At 50.0% G+C, this 23,650-nt stretch overlaps 1 protein-coding gene across 1 annotated transcript in view; it reads left to right on the forward strand.

The window, feature by feature from the left end:
* Nucleotides 1-23,650, forward strand: part of RNF220 (ring finger protein 220) — a gene marked incomplete at its 3' end in the record, with an annotated part of 181,596 nt that overhangs the window by 107,963 nt on the left and 49,983 nt on the right. Inside the window, exons 6-7 of the mRNA XM_089669555.1 lie at nt 1,917-2,038; nt 3,116-3,245. Coding sequence (XP_089525681.1) covers nt 1,917-2,038; nt 3,116-3,245 — 252 coding nt within the window. The remainder of the gene's footprint in view (nt 1-1,916; nt 2,039-3,115; nt 3,246-23,650) is intronic.

Below are 23,650 nucleotides of genomic sequence, written 5' to 3' on the forward strand. Positions count from 1 at the left end.
CAGGAGCAGCTCGCCCCACTCCCCCCTCTTACATCAGGAGCAGCTCGCCCCACTCCCCCCTCTTACATCAGGAGCAGCTCGCCCCACTCCCCCCTCTTACATCAGGAGCAGCTCGCCCCACTCCCCCCTCTTACATCAGGAGCAGCTCGCCCCACTCCCCCCTCTTACATCAGGAGCAGCTCGCCCCACTCCCCCCTCTTACATCAAGAGCAGCTCGCCCCACTCCCCCCTCTTACATCAAGAGCAGCTCGCCCCACTCCCCCCTCTTACATCAAGTGCAGCTCCCCCCACTCCCCCCTCTTACATCAAGAGCACCCCACCCACACTTGCTTCGCAGTGCACCCTCCTTACCTTGTGTTGCTGCCTGGAAGAGCTTGGGGGGCAGAGCTGGGAAGCAGAACGTGCAGCGTCTGGAGGAGAACCAGAGGAGGGCTGGAGTCAGACTGGGGGCATGGAGACGAGGGGGTGCTGCGTCTGCACACAGAGATGCAGGATCTGTAGGAGGAGTTCTGTCTTTTTCTCTGCTGCTGGAGTCTGCTAAATTCTGAGACAGGGTGGGGGCAGAGAAAAGGGGGATCCTGCAGCTGCACAGAGGCATAGGAGGAGTTCTGTCCTTTCCGAGACGGTGGGGGCATAGACGAGGGGGGGGTGCCGCAGCTGCAGGAAAGATGCAAAGGCCACATGAAGTGGCCTGGTGGGCCGGATTCAGCCCAGGGACCTCGTTTTTGACACACGTGGATTAGTGTCCTCTCCCCACAGTGAGATTTCCATGCTATGTGGGGTCTTCGGGGGGCTGAGTAATCCCCTGAAGAGTCAGGATATTCCTGGATTCCTTGCTGCTCACCTGAACTCAAGAAGTGAACATTTAGAAATGCTAAATAATGTCACCCCAACATTTCATATCCCTGATGTGTGTGTGTGGGGGGGGGGTACTTGTATGTCAGTCTCCTGTTATGGCTTCCTTTGTATGAAATATCTGGTGTTCCCGTCAGCCCCCCGCTTTCCTATTCCAAACTGACCGTAAAAAACGCTTCTATCCTCAGGGTGCTTCTACTTGGGAGCACAGCCTTCCTGTCATCCATTGGTCAGCCTTGTGCTGACACGCCCCCCGTCAAACGTTTCAATGGGAAGATCAGTGTACAGTTGTTTCCACGCCTTCAGCTGACATTGCATTGAACCCGTGTGCAGTTACGGGGCGGTTGCAGTGTAGCCCCATTCTTGGTTGTGTTCCGTGGACAGTAGGGCCCGCTGAGCATGATGGGGTATAATTCCTACCGCAGCCACGAAGCGAAGCATCACAGCATGTGTACTCCTATGACCACTGCCTCTGTAGTTAAAGGGGGTGCAACTGGGGTAAAAGCGCAACTCGGCCGCAGGGTTTTACCGCTCACCATCGGCTGCCGTAAAAAAAAAAAAAAGCCTTTGGAAACTGCTAATAACCGTACGCGGGTCTCCTTAAATTGGGTGCAATTGAATGGATTGTGTAGACTTAGGAGGCTGCGCAGCGATTGTACAATCAGATTGCCACCAGTACGGCCAACCTATGAGCTTGCTTGTTTCAACTGCTATTATATTCTCCATGATGGTAATAAAAAGCTCAGCAGGGATGGTGGAAGTCCCTCATAACCACAGCAGGTGACTTTTTTTCTGGAAATCAGGTATGTCCTCTGAGTCCTCTAAATTCAAAAAACGTTTATTTCAATTTTGGGTGGATAGACCCTTTAAGATGAGAATTATTGTGTCTGTCCTAAATTCCTGGCTTGTGTTTGGTCCCTAAAGATTGACACGGTCCATTGATCTTGTATCAGTTTGTGAAATTTAGACTGTTCATTATAAGATGGGTGCTGACATAATGTGGTTTGTTTGTTTTTTTTTCTTTTTTTCCTTTTTTTTTTCCCTCTTTCTGCATCCACCAGCCCGGATCGGGAAGATGAAACGGCGAAAGCAAGATGAGGGACAGGTATGTCCGCTCTGCAGTCGGCCGCTGTCTGGATCGGAGGAGGAGATGAGTAGACATGTGGAACTGTGTCTGGCTAAGGTAGAGGAACCGGGAGGTGATTCTGGCCGTCCGCTATCTTCTGTCACTTCCCTGTCTATCACCTCTGCTGCCTAACACTGGCCTCCCGTAGACTGTCAGCTCTGCTGCCTAACACTGGCCTCCCGTAGACTGTCAGCTCTGCTGCCTAACACTGGCCTCCCGTAGACTGTCAGCTCTGCTGCCTAACACTGGCCTCCCGTAGACTGTCAGCTCTGCTGCCTAACACTGGCCTCCCGTAGACTGTCAGCTCTGCTGCCTAACACTGGCCTCCCGTAGACTGTCAGCTCTGCTGCCTAACACTGGCCTCCCGTAGACTGTCAGCTCTGCTGCCTAACACTGGCCTCCCGTAGACTGTCAGCTCTGCTGCCTAACACTGGCCTCCCGTAGACTGTCAGCTCTGCTGCCTAACACTGGCCTCCCGTAGACTGTCAGCTCTGCTGCCCTAACACTGGCCTCCCGTAGACTGTCAGCTCTGCTGCCTAACACTGGCCTCCCGTAGACTGTCAGCTCTGCTGCCTAACGCTAGACTGTCAGCTCTGCTGCCTAACGCTAGACTGTCAGCTCTGCTGCCTAACGCTAGACTGTCAGCTCTGCTGCCTAGTAGTGGACTCCTATAGACTGTCAGCTCTGCTGCCTAGTAGTGGACTCCTATAGACTGTCAGCTCTGCTGCCTAACACTAGACTGTCAGCTCTGCTGCCTAACACTAGACTGTCAGCTCTGCTGCCTAACACTGGACTGTCAGCTCTGCTGCCCGACACTAGGCCCCTTTAGAGGGTCAGCTCTGCTGCCTACCTCTGCATCTGCTAACCTCGCAGTTTCTGACCTCTTATTTGCGTTGACCTTCTTGATGGTCCCATTATGTGTCCATTGAGTTCCGTGTTCTGCAGATTTTGGCCAGGAAGGACTTGGTAGGATGCTCCTTAGTGATTGAAGATTCCTGTCTCCCCCGGCCAGCTCTGGTCTCTTCTATCCTCCTTTCAGCTCTCCTCCTCTAATGACTCTGTTTTCGTAGCACATTGTGTAGTTGTGGATGTGTCCAGCCCTTGTACTTAGCTGCCTTTTCTGCCTCCTTGTAGAGAGAGTCCAGCATGAATGAAGACGACTCTGTAGACATTGAGAATGAGAACGGCCATCGGTTCGAAGAGTACGAATGGTGCGGGCAGAAGAGGATTCGAGCCACAACCCTTCTGGAAGGTGGATTCCGCGGTAGGTACCAAGCGTGCACTTCCCTTCTGGTCTGGTGTTACCGGTCCCATTCACCTCTCGTGCTGACGCTCAATATTCAGCCTTGAGACAAGGGCCGTTCCCCGACACACACGGCAGTGGAACGTTCCTTTCATTTTCCAGATTCTTTTATGTTCTCGGCTTCCAACGGAGTTCTGTGTTGGTGGGACATTGGACCCAGAAGTCCAACTCCAACCTCCGAGGTCTGATCTCAGTCAGCCGGGTTTTCCTGGAGATCCCCAGAGCAGTCTGAAGAGTATATAATAAAGGATGAGAGCGCCACAGATTGATGGTAAAGCCAAACTGCAGGAAAAGTAAAAACCTTCCCATGCAGTGGGGTGTCCAAACTGCAAAGGTTAGCCCCTGGTTCACATATCCGCGTTCCTGCGGGCTGGAGAGCCCATTCATTTGAATGGACTCCCGTGACCCGGGACACGCAGGGAAGAGGTCCCTGCACTTCTTCTGAAAACGCAGCCGAGGTTCCCAGTACGTTTGCGATTTCCAGTGCGGGAGGCGTGCCATTAGAATTAATGTCACCCGCCTGCGGGTCCGCATTCTTCTGTGCGGGCGGATTTTTGTGCGGATCCGCAGCGGCACCACCCGCACAGATGTGAACCGACCCTAAATGGCTGTTTCAGAGGTGAATTTTGTTTTTGTGTTGCTCTAGGCAACCCAAAAATCGCCACCTTTTTCCGGACAATCGGACAACTTCCAGCAGGGCACTTGGACACCCCTCAGCAGTCCCCAGCCTGTTGCGTCGTCCTCCATTCCAGCACTTATCGGCACAGTTCGCAGAATGACATCCGCCGGCACCCCCGAAGCCATGAAGAATGCTGGGAAGGAGAGTCTGAGACCATCCAGCCACCTCTCGTGGATCTCCGCTCCTGTTTCTCTGCCTCCAGTGCTCCCCAGTCACCGGATGCCATTGTGTCACTTCTGCCAGGGGGCCATGCCGCCCCCCCTGAATATTGCCGCCCTAGGCAAATGCCATGTTTGCCTCATGGCAATTACGTCCCTTGGACTGTTTACATCTAAGGGACTGTTGTTTTACTCTTCCAGCCTTTCATTGTCGCATAGTTATGCCGGCCATACATGAGTCAAAATGCGACCGATTTTTTTTTTCCGTCCGAAAATTGGACCTAAGAATAATCAGACGATTGTCGCTCTGTTAGTGGGTCAATGGCACCGTTGCATCATTTAACAAAACAAAGCGCAATGTAAATGAACGGGCTCAAATCGCATGTGATTTGAAGAGAAATGTGCAATTCCCTCCGAATCACATGATGAACCTAAACTAATGGTTAATAGAAAGAATCCGCAGTCCAATCACTAAGAGGAAGGGTGAAGATGGCTGATTTGGGTTAAGAGGATTAATACGGGTAAAATAGCGCGGTTCATTTTTGTAACTTTCATGTTTGCTTTAACTGAAGTGGGGGGGTCACCACTTTGACCCCCATGTAGCAGCAGAAACCTTGCTACATGGTAACTGTTATTATAATGCAGATTGCTTCTAGATGGTTTTTTTTTTTTTTTTGTTTCTTTTTGTTTTTGTTTTTTGCTGTTCCCCCCCCTCCCCCCCCTCCCTTGGCGGTATGGCCGCCGGACGGTTGTGTTCCCCCCCCCCCCCCCCTCCCCTGGCGGTACGGCCGCCGGACGGTTGTGTGTCTCCGCACCCCCCCCCCCTCCCCTGGCGGTATGGCCGCCGGACGGTTGTGTCGTGAACCCCCCCCCCCCCTCCCCTGGCGGTATGACCGCCGGGCGATCGTGTGTGCCCCCCGGCAGTACGGCCGCCGGACGGTTGTGTGTGTGTCCCCCCCTCCCCTGGCGGTACGGCCGCCGGATGGGTGTGTCCGTCCCCCCCCTCCCCTGCGGTACGGCCGCCGGATGGGTGTGTCTCCCCCCCCCCCCCCCCTCCCATGGCGGTACGGCCGCCGGATGGGTGTATGTGTCCCCCACCCCCCCTCCCCCGGCGGTATGGCCACCGGACAATTGTGTCCCCCCTCCCCCGGCGGTACGGCCGCCGGATGGTTGTGTCCCCACCCCCCCCCCCCTCCCCTGGCGGTACGGCCGCCGGATGGTTGTGTCCCCCCCTCCCCTGGCGGTACGGCCGCCGGATGGTTGTGTCCCCCCCTCCCCTGGCGGTACGGCCGCCGGATGGTTGTGTCCCACCCCCCCACCACCCCCCCTGGCGGTACGGCCGCCAGATGGTTGTGTGTGTGTGTCGTCCCCCCCCCCCCCCCCCCCTCCCCTGGCGGTACGGCCGCCGGATGGTTGTGTCCCCCCCTCCCCTGGCGGTACGGCCGCCGGATGGTTGTGTCCCCCCTCCCTCAGCGGTACGGCCGCCGGACGGTTGTGTCCCCCCCCCCCCCCCCCCTCTCCCGGCGGTATGGCCGCTGGACAGTTGTGTCCCCCCTCCCCCGGCGGCAAGGCCGCCGGACGGTTGTGTAAACCCCTCCCCCCCCCCCTCCTCCCCCGGCGGTATGGCCGCTGAGCATTCAGGTGTTTTGTATGGAGAAGCGGTTGACGTGACATTCGGTGCTCATATTCCACATTCGGAGACTTGACGTGTTGCTGAACGCCTCTTGGCGGCTCTCTGGATTCCCTGTAATGTCCTCCATTGAAGAGGAGCTTTCTTTGGAGAGAATTTTGTTTACTTTCTGCTGAGGAGAAATCCGTAAAGTGGATGTAAAACCAACAGTGTTGTCTGCGCTCCGGAGGAAAGCCCTTTAATGGCTCAACGCACATGAGAAGAAACCACATAGAGCCGTGTTCAGCACACATGCCTGCAGCTCACTGATTCTGCTTGGCTCACAAGCCGGTCCGTGATTGGTGGAGCGATGGCTCCGGATCTGCGGTTTAATTCCTGGCTGGTTGCATGCGCAGCTCTGTGGTGTCATCCATGTGCAGGAATCCGTTCACCCAGAAGAAGTTGGGCCCTGTAACTACTTCTAACAGTCGGGATTTCCTCACAGCCACCAATTAGGTTGGCTCTGGTCCTCTATCCTCCTCCTCAGCAGTGAGCTGGTCCCATATGTTAAATTTCGGTCTGCATTGGCTCTGCTTCTCTGTCCCCTCTTTAAAGTGTTATTAAACCTACAACAGTAAAATCTTGTCTTCTCTGATCCTTCCCTTCTTCCACAGTCCCAAATCCATCTGCTGATAGTACAGAGCTCTAAGAGGCACTCTGCACACGCTAAGTTTGGTGTGTATTGCTAGAGAGTGTTGTGTTTTTTTTTTTTTATTTGTTTTTTTTGGAGGACGCATGTGATTGGCACAGGGCCGATCAGCACTGTCCTGACAGGGTCAGGGCTCATGCAGCTTCATAGGACAGTCAGAGGAGAATGAAAACTCCTCCTACAAGATTAACTCAGCTGGACACTGATGGAAGTCACAAGACTGCTATACACTGCTAATGAAAAAAGGTATTTAGTAGTTTTGTATGTACTAAAATAATTGCATTTCCATGTACTGTGGGAGACCAGATATAGTGAATGCAGGGTCTGGGGAGAGCGGATACAGTGAATGCAGGGTCTGGGGAGAGCGGATACAGTGAATGCAGGGTCCGGGGAGAGGAGATATAGTGAATGCAGGGTCCGGGGAGAGGGGATATAGTGAATGCGGGGTCCGGGGAGAGCGGATATAGTGAATGCGGGGTCCGGGGAGAGGAGATATAGTGAATGCAGGGTCCGGGGAGAGGGGATATAGTGAATGCGGGGTCCGGGGAGAGGGGATATAGTGAATGCGGGGTCCGGGGAGAGCGGATATAGTGAATGCGGGGTCCGGGGAGAGGGGATACGGTGAGCGCGGGGAGAGGGGATACGGTGAGCGCGGGGTCCGGGGAGAGGGGATACGGTGAGCGCGGGGTCCGGGGAGAGGGGATACGGTGAGCGCGGGGAGAGGGGATACGGTGAGCACGGGGTCCGGGGAGAGCGGATACGGTGAGCACGGGGTCCGGGGAGAGCGGATACGGTGAGCACGGGGTCCGGGGAGAGCGGATACGGTGAGCGCGGGGTCCGGGGAGAGCGTGGATACGGTGAACGCGGGGTCCGGGGAGAGCGTGGATACGGTGAACGCGGGGTCCGGGGAGAGCGTGGATACGGTGAACGCGGGGTCCGGGGAGAGCGTGGATACGGTGAACGCGGGGTCCGGGGAGAGCGTGGATACGGTGAACGCGGGGTCCGGGGAGAGCGTGGATACGGTGAGCACGGGGTCCGGGGAGAGCGGATACGGTGAGCGCGGGGTCCGGGGAGAGCGTGGATACGGTGAACGCGGGGTCCGGGGAGAGCGTGGATACGGTGAACGCGGGGTCCGGGGAGAGCGTGGATACGATGAACGCGGGGTCCGGGGTTTAGTAACACTTTCACACTCCTGGGTATACATTCTTTGCACTGTCACTTTTTTTGCTGTGCGTGTCCATCGATGGGACAAACGTAATAAATACTATTTAGAAGTTGTCGGAGGCGTCTCGGGTGGAGGAGACACGAGTGCGAAGTGAGCAGTATGTCAGTCTATCGATCGCACCTCAGCCAGGAGCGGTGAAGGCACATGCCTCTAAGCACAGGCAGCAGCGTGCTTAATGTGATTGAAAGGCAGTTAAAATGGCGGTGACCTTTTCAGGGAAAATTAGATTGCCTGCCAAGAGTGGTTAGAAGGAGTGATCACGCCGGCTTGAGGAAACTGTCCGGTTGGATTGTAGGTGAGATCGGGACTGTGAGCCAGTGGAGAGCGCTGTGCGTGGCACCCCTCGATACGCAATACAGATGGGGGAACACGCGTGTCTCCTCCATTTCCATCCACGGGAGGACTCCCAGTACAGGTGACGGGATACGTCGTCTGTCGGCAGATCTCAGGTCTGGGTAACCTTTGTGCAGCCATTGTTACTGAATTGTTCCAGGTTCTAGCAGTAAAAGGACAGTCAGCCTAATCTTTCCTGACACCAGAAATCCTCCTCAGGTTGCTTTCTTTGCAGAGAAGTTCACGTCAAACCCAATCTGCCTCCCACCGTCAGACGTGAGCCGCCCAAGTGTGCCGTCCGGGTTCCGTCACTCAATCACCTTTCAGCCTCGCTGCCGGCTGGATGGCAATTTAGGGGAAGGAAAGTGGATCATGAAATTGCTTTCCATTTGGAAAATCTACTTACAATTTTCACTTTGAGGGAAGGAAAGTTTGTCCCTGAGGAGCAGCGGGCTCAGAGAGAGATATACTGGAGGAGAGGACCACGTTTTCTACAATCTGTTGAACCCGATACAATTTTACAGCAGCATGCTATAAATGTATGTGGACTTGTATGGAGAGAGGACTGGCAGGAACAGACCCGAAAAAACACGTAGTTTTTATTTTCAGGCTTTTCTTGTTTTGCAATTGAAATAATTAAAGATTTATCTGATCGTACTTTACCTTCCCTGGTTCTTCCCCCCCCCCCCCCCCCCCCTCTCAGCCATCCTGCTATGGCATTTTCTTTTTTTTTTTTCTTTTTTTGAGCTCCACAATGAAAAATTAAAATCAAAGGGTACAGGAACTAGTCAAACCTGAAGAGAAAGGGCCTCTTACCCTGACAGGGGCAAGGTATGCCATGGTCTACCTAGACCTAATAGGCCTTTATCTGGCCTTTCTGGCACAGCTCCTGCCACGGACGCCAACTATTTCTCCCCCTAATACCAAAGATTGGGCATTGTTTACTCCCACTGGGCACAACTGCCCCCCTAAAGTCTGAAGGGCCATAAACTAGCCCTTTCTATGGGAAGTCTTGAGACCCTTGACCTAGACAAGGGGACGTCAGCGGCAGGGCACAGCTCCTGCCAGGCATGCCAGCGGCGGGGCACAGCTCCTGCCAGGCATGCCAGCGGCGGGGCGCAGCTCCTGCCAGGGATGCCAGCGGCGCGGCGCAGCTCCTGCCAGGGTTGCCAGCGGCGGGGCACAACTCCTGCCATGGATGCCAGCGGCGGGGCACAACTCCTGCCACGGTTGGGCACAACTCCTGCCACGGACGCCAGCTATATCTCCTCCCTAATACCAAAGATTGGGCATTTACTCCCACTGGGCACAACTGCCCCCCCTAAAGTCTGAAGGGCCATAAACCAGCCCTTTCTATGGAAAGTCTTGAGACCCCTGACCTAGACCAGGGGATGCCAGCGGCGGGGCACAGCTCCTGCCAGGGATGCCAGCGGCGGGGCACAGCTCCTGCCAGGGATGCCAGCGGCGGGGCACAGCTCCTGCCAGGGATGCCAGCGGCGGGCACAGCTCCTGCCAGGGATGCCAGCGGCGGGGCGCAGCTCCTGCCAGGGATGCCAGCGGCGGGGCGCAGCTCCTGCCAGGGATGCCAGCGGCGGGGCGCAGCTCCTGCCATGGATGCCAACGGCGGGGCGCAGCTCCTGCCAGGCATGTCAGCGGCGGGGCGCAGCTCCTGCCAGGCATGTCAGCGGCGGGGCACAACTCCTGCCACGGACGCCAGCTATATCTCCCCCCTAATACCAAAGATTGGGCATTTAATCCCACTGGGCACAACTGCCCCCCCTAAAGTCTAAAGGGCCGTAAACTTGCCCTTTCTATGGAAAGTCTTGAGACCCTTGACCTAAACCAGGGGTGGGCAAACTGTTCCAGCTGTTGTGGAACTACAAGTCCCATCATGCCTCTGTGAGTCATGATGCAACTGTCAGCCTTTCAATGCCTCATGGGATATGTAGTTCCATGTGAGCTGGAGGGCCGCAGTTGCCCACCACTGACCTAGACCAAAGGTAGGTGGACCCCGCTTCCTAGGGACCAGCCAAAGCTGGTCCATCACATACTTGGTGAGGATCTCCTGAAAAGAGACCCCCCTACAGCTGGGGAGAAGGAAAAGACCCAAAGGCCACAGAACCTCCTTTCGACATCAGGAAAGACCCCTGATAAGCTGCACCCTCTGTCACCCGTTATGGCAATTTGTAAATAAATCCTTTACCTCTTTATTGCATACCTTTTTTTTATACTGGATCTAATCGGTCTCTGCGCCTGTCTATGCAATGCAGGCAGATCATGGCTGGTGGGAGGGGCCAGCAGGGGGCTGTACATAGCTTCCTGAAAACATCACCGCACCCTGCCTCAGCAGAGCCTGCAGTCCTGATTCAAGCATTGGGCCAGCTAATGGGAGGAGTTCTGCAAATATCAATGTCTTGATGGGTGGGAGTGGGCGTTTCTAGGTAAGCTTCATTTGCATAGGTAACACCTACATATGATGCTGAACCTCTATGATTGAAAGAACTGGAATTCATTTTGTAAAGCGCTGCGCAAACAGTTGGCGCGATATAAATCCTATAAAATCCAGTGGATGAAAGGGGCGGGTCAGGCTGGGGAAGAAAGAGCTAGATGGCCCCGGACGTCCTCCAGCCGGGAAATGAGGCGGAGCTCTATCTGACTTGCTGCAGATTCTAATGCACATTGTGGGAAGCTTTGTTCCCTTTTCGATAGAGCAGCCTATGCCGCCTGCACTCCTATAGGGATTCAGTAATGAAGCACTGAGTATGCAGTACATGGCACCCCAGGGATCCTCGGGGTCATCATTCAGGTCACAGCTGAGTCTTGTTTGTAGGATCTCAAGCAGCCAATTAGATGCTTCCTTTCATTTTTCAACGACTAAACCTGATTGGCCAGTTTGGCTGACTATTGGGGGCCTTATTTTCCAAAATGGATCTTCTCCACTTTCCAATATCAGCCGAATATTCCTGCGGATGAGCAGACAAAGGCCGGCGGGTCCGTTAATTGCCGCTGCGTGCAGCCGTTCTCTCTGGTAATCACTTCTCACATTTTTTTTTTTTTTTTTTTTTTGCCTTTGCTCCTTTCTAAATAACTCTGGCAGGTTGTTATCCTCCTCTGCGCAAGCTGATTGGCCGTGCAGCTCTGTGACTTTTAATTAAAGAGCTGGAAATGTGTATAAAAGCTGCCAGCAATGACGGGAGCGTAACACGAGCTGTGAGGGAGAGAATTTCCCCAAGGACCGGCCCGCTCTAATGGAAAGCCTCTCTCCTCCTGCACTGCCAACCGGGGAAGCCAATGACTAAATAAACCCGATTACCAACCTGGCCTCTAAATGAAGCAGACAGCACATCTCTGTCTGCAGCCCGGCTCCAACAAAGGCGCGACCTCCCCCCCCCCCCCCCCCCCCGCCTGCCCTCCACTCATCTCTAGGAACAGTCTACATTACATTCATTTACATTTCTTTTTTTCTTAATTTCCTAAATATATATTTTTTCTCTTTTGTCCTCAGTGATGACTTGGGGAGTTTTTTAAGCGTTTTTTCACTTAAAAAAAAAAAAAACCCTGAAAAGCTCAGGAAAAATGCTTCTCTATGTATGTTTCACATTGGGGTGCAACTTTAAAAAAAAAAAAAAAAAAAAAAAAAAAAAGCCTCTTCCCAATGAAATTGAGTTTCTGAAACATTTTTGCATTTAAAAAAAAAAAAAAACCCCATGAAAAGCCCAGGAAAAATGCTTCTCTATGTATGTTTCACATTGGGGCGCAACTTTAAAAAAAAAAAAAAAAGCCTCTTCCCATTGAAATTGAGTTTCTGAAACATTTTTGCATTTAAAAAAAAAAAAAAAAAACCCCGTGAAAAGCCCAGGAAAAATGCTTCTCTATGTATGTTTCACATTGGGGCGCAACTTTAAAAAAAAAAAAAAAAAAAAAAGCCTCGTCCCATTGAAATCAATGAGTTTCTGAAACATTTTTGCATTTAAAAAAAAAAAAAAAACCCCATGAAAAGCTCAGGAAAAATGCTTCTCTATGTATGTTTCACATTGGGGTGCAACTTTAAAAAAAAAAAGCCTCTTCCCAATGAAATTGAGTTTCTGAAACATTTTTGCATTTAAAAAAAAAAAAAAAACCCCATGAAAAGCCCAGGAAAAATGCTTCTCTATGTATGTTTTTACATTGGGGTGCAACTTTAAAAAAAAAAAACCTCTTCCCATTGAAATCGATAAGTTTCTGAAACATTTTTGCATTTAAAAAAAAAAAAAAACCTGAAAAGCCCAGGAAAAATGCTTCTCTATGTATGTTTCACATTGGGGCGCAACTTTAAAAAAAAAAAAAAAAAAAAAGCCTCGTCCCATTGAAATCAATGAGTTTCTGAAACATTTTTGCATTTAAAAAAAAAAAAAAAAAACCCTGAAAAGCTCAGGAAAAATGCTTCTCTATGTATGTTTCACATTGGGGTGCAACTTTAAAAAAAAAAAAAAAAAAAAGCCTCGTCCCATTGAAATCAATGAGTTTCTGAAACATTTTTGCATAAAAAAAAAAAAAAAAACCCCATGAAAAGCCCAGGAAAAATGCTTCTCTATGTATGTTTCACATTGGGGTGCAACTTTAAAAAAAAAAAAAAAAAAAGCCTCGTCCCATTGAAATTGAGTTTCTGAAACATTTTTGCATTTAAAAAAAAAAAAAAAAAACCCCATGAAAAGCCCAGGAAAAATGCTTCTCTATGTATGTTTCACATTGGGGTGCAACTTTAAAAAAAAAAAAGCCTCTTCCCAATGAAATCGATAAGTTTCTGAAACATTTTTGCATTTAAAAAAACCTGAAAAGCCCAGGAAAAATGCTTCTCTATGTATGTTTCACATTGGGGCGCAACTTTAAAAAAAAAAAAAAAAGCCTCTTCCCATTGAAATTGAGTTTCTGAAACATTTTTGCATTTAAAAAAAAAAAAAAAAAACCCCGTGAAAAGCCCAGGAAAAATGCTTCTCTATGTATGTTTCACATTGGGGCGCAACTTTAAAAAAAAAAAAAAAAAAAAAAGCCTCGTCCCATTGAAATCAATGAGTTTCTGAAACATTTTTGCATTTAAAAAAAAAAAAAAACCCCATGAAAAGCTCAGGAAAAATGCTTCTCTATGTATGTTTCACATTGGGGTGCAACTTTAAAAAAAAAAAGCCTCTTCCCAATGAAATTGAGTTTCTGAAACATTTTTGCATTTAAAAAAAAAAAAAAAACCCCATGAAAAGCCCAGGAAAAATGCTTCTCTATGTATGTTTTTACATTGGGGTGCAACTTTAAAAAAAAAAAACCTCTTCCCATTGAAATCGATAAGTTTCTGAAACATTTTTGCATTTAAAAAAAAAAAAAAACCTGAAAAGCCCAGGAAAAATGCTTCTCTATGTATGTTTCACATTGGGGCGCAACTTTAAAAAAAAAAAAAAAAGCCTCTTCCCATTGAAATTGAGTTTCTGAAACATTTTTGCATTTAAAAAAAAAAAAAAAAAACCCCGTGAAAAGCCCAGGAAAAATGCTTCTCTATGTATGTTTCACATTGGGGCGCAACTTTAAAAAAAAAAAAAAAAAAAAAAGCCTCGTCCCATTGAAATCAATGAGTTTCTGAAACATTTTTGCATTTAAAAAAAAAAAAAAACCCCATGAAAAGCTCAGGAAAAATGCTTCTCTATGTATGTTTCACATTGGGGTGCAACTTTAAAAAAAAAAAGCCTCTTCCCAATGAAATTGAGTTTCTGAAACATTTTTGCATTTAAAAAAAAAAAAAAAACCCCATGAAAAGCCCAGGAAAAATGCTTCTCTATGTATGTTTTTACATTGGGGTGCAACTTTAAAAAAAAAAAACCTCTTCCCATTGAAATCGATAAGTTTCTGAAACATTTTTGCATTTAAAAAAAAAAAAAAACCTGAAAAGCCCAGGAAAAATGCTTCTCTATGTATGTTTCACATTGGGGCGCAACTTTAAAAAAAAAAAAAAAAAAAAAGCCTCGTCCCATTGAAATCAATGAGTTTCTGAAACATTTTTGCATTTAAAAAAAAAAAAAAAAAACCCTGAAAAGCTCAGGAAAAATGCTTCTCTATGTATGTTTCACATTGGGGTGCAACTTTAAAAAAAAAAAAAAAAAAAAGCCTCGTCCCATTGAAATCAATGAGTTTCTGAAACATTTTTGCATAAAAAAAAAAAAAAAAACCCCATGAAAAGCCCAGGAAAAATGCTTCTCTATGTATGTTTCACATTGGGGTGCAACTTTAAAAAAAAAAAAAAAAAAAGCCTCGTCCCATTGAAATTGAGTTTCTGAAACATTTTTGCATTTAAAAAAAAAAAAAAAAAAACCCCATGAAAAGCCCAGGAAAAATGCTTCTCTATGTATGTTTCACATTGGGGTGCAACTTTAAAAAAAAAAAAGCCTCTTCCCAATGAAATCGATAAGTTTCTGAAACATTTTTGCATTTAAAAAAACCTGAAAAGCCCAGGAAAAATGCTTCTCTATGTATGTTTCACATTGGGGCGCAACTTTAAAAAAAAAAAGCCTCTTCCCATTTAAATCAATGAGTTTCTGAAACATTTTTGCATTAAAAAAAAAAAAAAACACCTGAAAAGCTTAGGAAAAATGCTTCCCTTTGTATGTCTATGTATGTTTTCACATTGGGGAATTGCGTTTCTGTTGCAGTGTAAAAAGGCCTGCTTGCAGCATCTTTGTTCAGTGAAAAAAAAAAAAAGCCTTAAAAATGCCTCTTCTCATTGAAATCAATGCGTTTTTGAAGTCTTTTTGCGTAAAAAAAAAAACCAAACCCTGAAAAGCTCAAGAAAAATGCTTCTCTATGTATGTTTCACATTTTGGCGTTGCGCATCTTTGGAGCAAAAAAAAAGCCCCAAAAATGCCTCTTCCCATTGAAATCAATGAGTTTTTGAAGTGTTTTTGCATTAAAAAAAATTAAAAAAAAAAAAACACCTGAAAAGCTCAAGAAAAATGCTTCCCTATGTATGTTTTCACATTGGGGCATTGCGCTTCTGTTCCAGTGTAAAAACTGCAGCATCTTTGAAGCATGTTTGTTCAGTTAAAAAAAAACAAAAATGCCCTAAAAGCGCCTCTTCCCATTGAAATCAATGCGTTTTTTGAAGCGTTTTTGCATTTAAAAAAAAAAAAACCCTGAAAAGCTCAAGAAAAATGCTTCTCTATGTATGTTTCACATTGGGGCGTTGCGCATCTTTGGAGCAAAAGAAAAACGCCCCAAAAATGCCTCTTCCCATTGAAATCAATGAGTTTTTGAAGCGTTTTTGCATTAACTATAGGGAAGCATTGTTCTTGAGCTTTTCAGAAACGCTTCAAAAACTCATTGATGTCAATGGGAAGAGGCGTTTTTAGGGCATTTTTTTTTTTTAACTGAACAAACATGCTCCAAAGATGCTGCAAGCAGAGGTTTTTACACCGCAACAGAAGCGCAACCCCCTAAATGTGAGACATGCATAGACATACATAGGGAAGCATTTTTGTTGAGCGTTTCAGGTGTTTTTTTTTTTTTTTTTTTTGGCTATAGATGTTTTCACATTGGGGCATTGTGCTTCCGTTCCGGTGTAAAAACTTCTGCTTGCAGCATCAGGTTTTAGCGTAAAGGAAAAAAATGGTAGAACGCGACACATTATCCTCATGATGGGATCCATAGTGAATACAACCAGAAAAGACCGGTCATCTCAACACATACTGCTCTCTCTGCGCTCTCCCTGCTCTCTCTGCTTTCCCTGCTCTCTCTCTCTGCGCTCTCCCTGCTCTCTCTCTCTGCGCTCTCCCTGCTCTCTCTCTCTGCGCTCTCCCTGCTCTCTCTCTCTCCCTGCTCTCTCTCTGCTCTCTCTGCGCTCTCCCTGCTCTCTCTCTCTCCCTGCTCTCTCTCTGCTCTCTCTGCGCTCTCCCTGCTCTCTCTCTCTCCCTGCTCTCTCTCTCTGCACTCTCCCTGCTCTCTCTCTCTCTCTCTCTGCGCTCTCCCTGCTCTCTCTCTCTCTCTCTGCGCTCTCCCTGCTCTCTCTCTCTCTGCGCTCTCCCTGCTCTCTCTCTCTCTCTCTCTCTCTGCGCTCTCTCTCTCTCTCTCTGCGCTCTCCCTTCTCTCTCTCTCTCTCTCTCTCTCTCTCTCTCTGCGCTCTCCCTGCTCTCTCTCTGCGCTCTCCCTGCTCTCTCTCTCTCTCTGCGCTCTCCCTGCTCTCTCTCTCTCTCTCTCTGCGCTCTCCCTGCTCTCTCTCTCTCTCTCTCTCTGCGCTCTCCCTGCTCTCTCTCTCTCTCTCTCTCTCTCTGCGCTCTCCCTGCTCTCTCTCTCTCTCTCTGCGCTCTCCCTGCTCTCTCTCTCTCTCTCTGCGCTCTCCCTGCTCTCTCTCTCTCTGCGCTCTCCCTGCGCTCTCTCTCTCTGCGCTCTCCCTGCTCTCTCTCTCTCTCTCTGCGCTCTCCCTGCTCTCTCTCTCTCTCTCTCTCTGCGCTCTCCCTGCTCTCTCTCTCTCTCTCTGCGCTCTCCCTGCTCTCTCTCTCTCTCTCTCTGCGCTCTCCCTGCTCTCTCTCTCTCTCTCTGCGCTCTCCCTGCTCTCTCCCTTCTCTCTCTCTGCGCTCTCTCTCTGCGCTCTCCCTGCTCTCTCTCTCTTTCTCTCTGCGCTCTCCCTGCTCTCTCTCTCTCTCTCTCTGCGCTCTCCCTGCTCTCTCTCTCTCTCTCTCTCTCTCTCTCTGCGCTCTCCCTGCTCTCTCTCTCTCTGCGCTCTCCCTGCTCTCTCTCTCTCTGCGCTCTCTCTCTCTCTCTGCGCTCTCTCTCTCTCTCTCTCTGTGCTCTCCCTGCTCTCTCTCTCTCTCTCTCTCTCTCTCTCTCTGTGCTCTCCCTGCTCTCTCTCTCTGCTCTCCCTGCTCTCTCTCTCTCTCTCTCCGCTCTCCCTGCTCTCTCCGCTCTCCCTGCTCTCTCTCTCTCTCTGCGCTCTCCCTGCTCTCTCTCTCTGCGCTCTCCCTGCTCTCTCTCTCTCTCTCTCTCTCGCGCTCTCCCTGCTCTCTCTCTCGCGCTCTCCCTGCTCTCTCTCTCTCGCGCTCTCCCTGCTCTCTCTCTCTCTGCGCTCTCCCTGCTCTCTCTCTCTCGCGCTCTCCCTGCTCTCTCTCTCTCTCTGCGCTCTCCCTGCTCTCTCTCTCTCTGCGCTCTCCCTGCTCTCTCTCTCTCTCTGCGCTCTCCCTGCTCTCTCTCTCTGCGCTCTCCCTGCTCTCCCTCTCTCTCTCTCTGTGCTCTCCCTCTCTCTCTCTCTCTTTCTCTCTCTCTCTCTGCGCTCTTTCTCTCTCTCTCTCTCTCTGCGCTCTCCCTGCTCTCTCTCTCTCTCTGCGCTCTCCCTGCTCTCTCTCTCTGCGCTCGCTCTGCTTTCCCTGCTCTCTGCTTTCCCTGCTCTCTGCTTTTCCTTCTTTTGCGCTCTCGCTCTCTCTCGCTCTCGCTCGCTCGCTCTCTCTCGCTCGCTCTCGCTCGCTCGCTCTCGCTCGCTCTCTCTCTCTCGCTCTCTCTCGCTCGCTCTCTCGCTCTCGCTCTCTCGCTCGCTCTCTCTCTCGCTCTCTCTCTCGCTCTCTCTCTCTCGCTCTCTCTCTCTCGCTCTCTCTCTCTCGCTCTCTCTCTCGCTCTCTCTCTCTCGCTCTCTCGCTCTCGCTCTCTCTCTCTCTCTCTCTCGCTCTCTCTCGCTCTCTCTCTCTCGCTCTCTCTCTCTCGCTCTCTCTCTCTCGCTCTCTCGCTCTCGCTCTCTCTCGCTCTCGCTCTCTCTCTCTCTCGCTCTCTCTCTCGCTCTCGCTCTCTCTCGCTCTCGCTCTCTCTCCTTTTCCTGCTTTCTCTGCTCTCCCTGCACTCTCTGCTTTTTCTGCCTCTCAAAATTTCTGAAATCGTTAATTTTTTACTGTTTTTTCTGGGCATTTTGGAAGGTCTCCTGAGGTCTTATTAAAAAAACGCTTCTACATGCAAACATGCATAAACACGGTATGCAAATTCAGCTAAACAGACGTGTGTTTTTGTTTTTTAACCTCCGTTTCCCAGCAGTCAGGTTCCATCATGCCCCGTGTACACGGATCCTTCTCCCTTCTTGCTGCTGTTCTCAGTATTGGAATCCCTCTGTCTACACAGCCAAGACTGCAAATGTGTTCACATCCGCCACACGTGGCCCTTTGCCAGCCCTGCTTTGTGAATCAATATGCTGATTAATTGATTAAATTAAAGGTGAATTTCATTTTTGCTGGCAGGGTCATAAAAAAAAAAAGAAAAAAAAAATCTAGTTTGGGGTTAAAGAATTGCTTTCCCCCCCCCCCCCCTCCTTAATGAAATGTAGCATTTCAACACTTGCATATTTTCACTTCTGCCCTGTAAAAGCAGAAAGCCTTTCGGTGTGTCATTAATTAGGAGCCGGCACAGGGGCCCGCTGTGTGCTCTGGGCTTGTTCTGGGATCTGGCGTATGATTTCCAGCTGTTCTCCAGGCGAGCGCCGAGTCCTCAGGTGCCGGGACATTTCCCCTCCCGCTTTAATGCTCCGGTTTGATTGCCCGAGTTGTTAAACTGCTCTGATCCCTTTCCTGTCAGCACTAGTTATTTCTCCAGAAATGTGGAGTGCCGGAGAAAATAAAGCCACTGCTTTAGGTAGAGCTTACGTTCCCTTCCTGCCTGCTCACTTAACTGGCAGCCTGCCTGCAGGTGGGAGACGGCTCTGCTCCTTGTGTCGTAAGGGACCGCCAGCGGCTCGGCAAAAGATCAGTAATGTTTCTGGTCTTGTTGTGGGGGAACCCTAAATGAAATATTATTTTGGTGGTGGAAAAAGACACTTTACCTATCGACCCGTGTGAGAGGTAAAGGGTGGAAACCAAAGAATGATACCTCGCTCTATTGAGTAACCACTTCCGGTGCGGACGCTTTCCCCCCCTTTCCGGTCAGGCCGCTTTCCCCCCCCTTTCCGGTCAGGCCGCTTTCCCCCCCTTTCCGGTCAGGCCGCTTTCCCCCCCTTTCCGGTCAGGCCGCTTTCCCTCCCTTTCCGGTGCGGGCGCTTTCCCTCCCTTTCCGGTGCGGGCGCTTTCCCTCCCTTTCCGGTGCGGGCGCTTTCCCCCCCTTTCCGGTGCGGGTGCTTTCCCCCCCTTTCCGGTGCGGGCGCTTTCCCCCCCCTTTCCGGTCAGGCCGCTTTCCCCCCCTTTCCGGTGCGGGCGCTTTCGCCCCCCCCTTTCCGGTGCGGGCGCTTTCGCCCCCCCCTTTCCGGTGCGGGCGCTTTCGCCCCCCCCCTTTCCGGTGCGGGCGCTTTCGCCCCCCCCCCCTTTCCGGTGCGGGCGCTTTCGCCCCCCCCCTTTCCGGTGCGGGCGCTTTCGCCCCCCCCCTTTCCGGTGCGGGCGCTTTCGCCCCCCCCCTTTCCGGTGCGGGCGCTTTCACCCCAGACCATATAGTCTCCGTATGCATGGACCGCAGTGATTTGGTCTTGAACCTTTTAGGTGATTGCAAAATAAACAAACTGGAGTGGCCAAGCAGCGGGCAAAATGAATAGAGTCCGGGGGTTCATCACAGAGGGGTCACTGGCAGGAGGAAGGAGGTCCTGATTCCTCTATATAGATCTCTATATCACTAGAGGGGTCACCGGCAGGAGGAAGGGGGTCCTGATTCCTCTATATAGATCTCTATATCACTAGAGGGGTCACCGGCAGGAGGAAGGAGGTCCTGATTCCTCTATATAGAGCCTATCACTAGAGGGGTCACCGGCAGGAGGAAGGAGGTCCCGATTCCTCTATATAGATCTCTATATCACTAGAGGGGTCACCGGCAGGAGGAAGGAGGTCCTGATTCCTCTATATAGATCTCTATATCACTAGAGGGGTCACCGGCAGGAGGAAGGAGGTCCGGATTCTTCTATATAGATCCTATCACTAGAGGGGTCACCGGCAGGAGGAAGGAGGTCCCGATTCCTCTATATAGATCCTATCACTAGAGGGGTCACCGGCAGGAGGAAGGGGGTCCCGATTCCTCTATATAGATCTTTATATCACTAGAGGGGTCACCGGCAGGAGGAAGGAGGTCCTGATTCCTCTATATAGATCTCTATATCACTAGAGGGGTCACCGGCAGGAGGAAGGAGGTCCTGATTCCTCTATATAGATCCTATCACTAGAGGGGTCACCGGCAGGAGGAAGGAGGTCCTGATTCCTCTATATAGATCTCTATATCACTAGAGGGGTCACCGGCAGGAGGAAGGAGGTCCCGATTCCTCTATATAGAGCCTATCACTAGAGGGGTCACTGGAAGGAGGAAGGAGGTCCCGATTCCTCTATATAGATCTCTATATCACTAGAGGGGTCACCGGCAGGAGGAAGGAGGTCCCGATTCCTCTATATAGATCCTATCACTAGGGGGGTCACCGGCAGGAGGAAGGAGGTCCCGATTCCTCTATATAGATCTCTATATCACTAGAGGGGTCACCGGCAGGAGGAAGGAGGTCCGGATTCTTCTATATAGATCCTATCACTAGAGGGGTCACCGGCAGGAGGAAGGAGGTCCCGATTCCTCTATATAGATCCTATCACTAGAGGGGTCACCGGCAGGAGGAAGGGGGTCCCGATTCCTCTATATAGATCTTTATATCACTAGAGGGGTCACCGGCAGGAGGAAGGAGGTCCTGATTCCTCTATATAGATCTCTATATCACTAGAGGGGTCACCGGCAGGAGGAAGGAGGTCCTGATTCCTCTATATAGATCCTATCACTAGAGGGGTCACCGGCAGGAGGAAGGAGGTCCTGATTCCTCTATATAGATCTCTATATCACTAGAGGGGTCACCGGCAGGAGGAAGGAGGTCCTGATTCCTCTATATAGATCCTATCACTAGAGGGGTCACCGGCAGGAGGAAGGAGGTCCTGATTCCTCTATATAGATCCTATCACTAGAGGGGTCACCGGCGGGAGGAAGGAGGTCCCGATTCCTCTATATAGATCTTTATATCACTAGAGGGGTCACCGGCAGGAGGAAGGAGGTCCTGATTCCTCTATATAGATCCTATCACTAGAGGGGTCACCGGCAGGAGGAAGGAGGTCCTGATTCCTCTATATAGATCTTTATATCACTAGAGGGGTCACCGGCAGGAGGAAGGAGGTCCTGATTCATCTATATAGATCCTATCACTAGAGGGGTCACCAACAAGCGGAAGCTGATCAGCAGGTCAGTCATGAATCGTGTGCCTGAAACCCCGAAACAGTCGGCGGTGTACCAGTACATCGCTGTTCCTGTAGTTGCCGCCCCCACCTCAGTATCTGTACTGTGACAGGTCGGCAGGCGCTTCTACTGAGACAGGATTGGGTGCATGGAACAGGCTTTGATATTATGCTATTTCTATTTGTGATACATAGAACCCGTCTAGGACATCATGTGTGTAATATGTGGCATGTATAGGAGATGGAAATGTACAATCCAAACGCACACGTTCCTGCATTAAAAATGGCGGTGTGTATAAGTGGGCGCTGCAGCGACCGTCGGCTGGAACCGAACAGAACCGGCGAGGGAGACCGTCACCAGCACACCGAGGATCACCAATACGGGTCCAAGAGTTTTAATGAACGATCGCATAGTTACAGCAAGGCAACGTTTCTGCATCTCGCAGGACCCCTTCATCAGGCTTGCTGTAACTATTTGATCGTTCATTAAAACTTTTGGACCCGTATTGGTGGTTCTCGGTGTCCTGGTGACATTCTACCATGTGCTGGAGATGGGACACGGATGCGTATCCAACTCATTTGTTACTGGGGGGGGGTTGTATTGTCCAGGCATTGAGCTGATCTTTCTCTCCGCTGGGGTCCGGTGATTATTGGGTATGTAACATCCGATTCACACCTCACTGTACAGCACAACAGAAGAAGCTTTGCTTTTCTTTTTTTTTCTTTTTTCTTTTTCTTTCTTTTTCTTTTTTCTCCAGCCCAGAATATGGGCGCTCAGTAGGATTGACGATCGTGTACCTAGTGCCCCTTCCTGAACCCGTGTGAGGAACCCTCTGAAAAGCAGCGCACTATTTGAGGACAATAAGCCATCCTTGCAGGTCGGAAATGCGGTTATGTTTAGAATCGCGTGTCCTAGATTCGGAGTTGAATAACACGCGGCTCTGCTTGTGTCCTTTCCGACTCCAACCGCGGCGGAACTATGAAATCTAAAAAGCAGCAGTAGGTCACCTTTTTTTATTTTTTTTTTTTGCTTTTAAACCAAACCTGTATTTCCTTGTAGCTGCCCCCGCTCCCGGGTCCGATGATGCTTGTAGTCTGGAACCGGCACTTCGGACAAAGCGTTTTTTTTTTAATTTTTTGTTTTTTTCCACATCAGAACTTGAGTAAATATCAGACTGATCGCATTGTCGGAGATGTTGCGGTAAAAGCGGCAATGTTCTCTCCGCTGGGCTACAAAGCAGTTTGTTGATTTGTGGAGAGTCGCGGCAATCCGGCTGTGTCAGAGCAGCAGTCAGAGGGCCGCGGTGTAAGTGATCCTGAAAGGTGGGCTCTGATTGATGGGAGAAGTTTGTCTCCAAAGTGACAGGAGGTTTATAGAGGTGCCACTCAACGCGAATAGCGGAATTACTTGTCGGCTCACCTGCCGAGCAGCGACGGGAAGAGGAGAGCTGCAACTCTGTGTTTTTGCAACAACTCTGCGTGTTTTTGATCGATCTTTATTAGTCGGCCTCTTCCTAACAAAGCTAAAATGTTGTGGTGTGGGGTTTTTTGTTTTTCTTAATTATTAATAGAGACTAGAATGTGGTTTTCAATTAGTGGGATGTGGTCTACAATAAACAAGGCTTTTATAGAAGAAAAAAAAACAATATGTGTTCCCTGTTGTGTACTTATTATCCCTTTCATGGGCAAAGTTGTGTGGGGTTTTTTTTTTTTGTTTGTTTTTTTTAAATGGAATGATTTTTTGAGTTGGCTTTTCCTACTTTAAACAAAAATCTAAACCTTTAAGTTATTTAGACCATACAGTGGATATTTTGCAGCGTTGTTTATGCTTGGTGATCCCATATCATGTATCAGCTTGAACCCCCTTTTTGAATTCAGAACTAACTTAATTCCAAGAGTGGATCTAGCAAGAAGTTTCCTATGGAATTTGGTCCGTGTCCCATTTCATCACACAGTTCCTTCTGATCTGTTACCCACCTATTGATTGTGAACTTTCCTTTGCATCTAGTACCCATGCAGCTCACTCCCCAGTATCCATGTCACCGGTGAGATCTGCACTCCAGTACACACAGCTCACCCCCCGGTATCCATGTCACTGGTGAGATCTGCACTCCGGTACACACAGCTCACTCCCCAGTATCCCTGTCACCGGTGAGATCTGCACTCCAGTACACACAGCTCACCCCCCGGTATCCATGTCACTGGTGAGATCTGCACTCCGGTACACACAGCTCACCCCCCGGTATCCATGTCACTGGTGAGATCTGCACTCCGGTACACACAGCTCACCCCCCGGTATCCATGTCACTGGTGAGATCTGCACTCCGGTACACACAGTTCACCCCCCGGTATCCATGTCACTGGTGAGATCTGCACTCCGGTACACACAGCTCACCCCCCAGTATCCATGTCACCGGGGAGATCTGCACTCCAGTACACACAGCTCACCCCCCAGTATCCATGTCAGCAGTGAGATCTGCACTCCAGTACACACAA

This window comes from Staurois parvus, unplaced genomic scaffold (assembly GCF_062004578.1).
Source record: "Staurois parvus isolate SC_StPar_1 unplaced genomic scaffold, SC_StPar_1.0 ptg000079l, whole genome shotgun sequence".
Taxonomy (NCBI): domain Eukaryota; kingdom Metazoa; phylum Chordata; class Amphibia; order Anura; family Ranidae; genus Staurois; species Staurois parvus.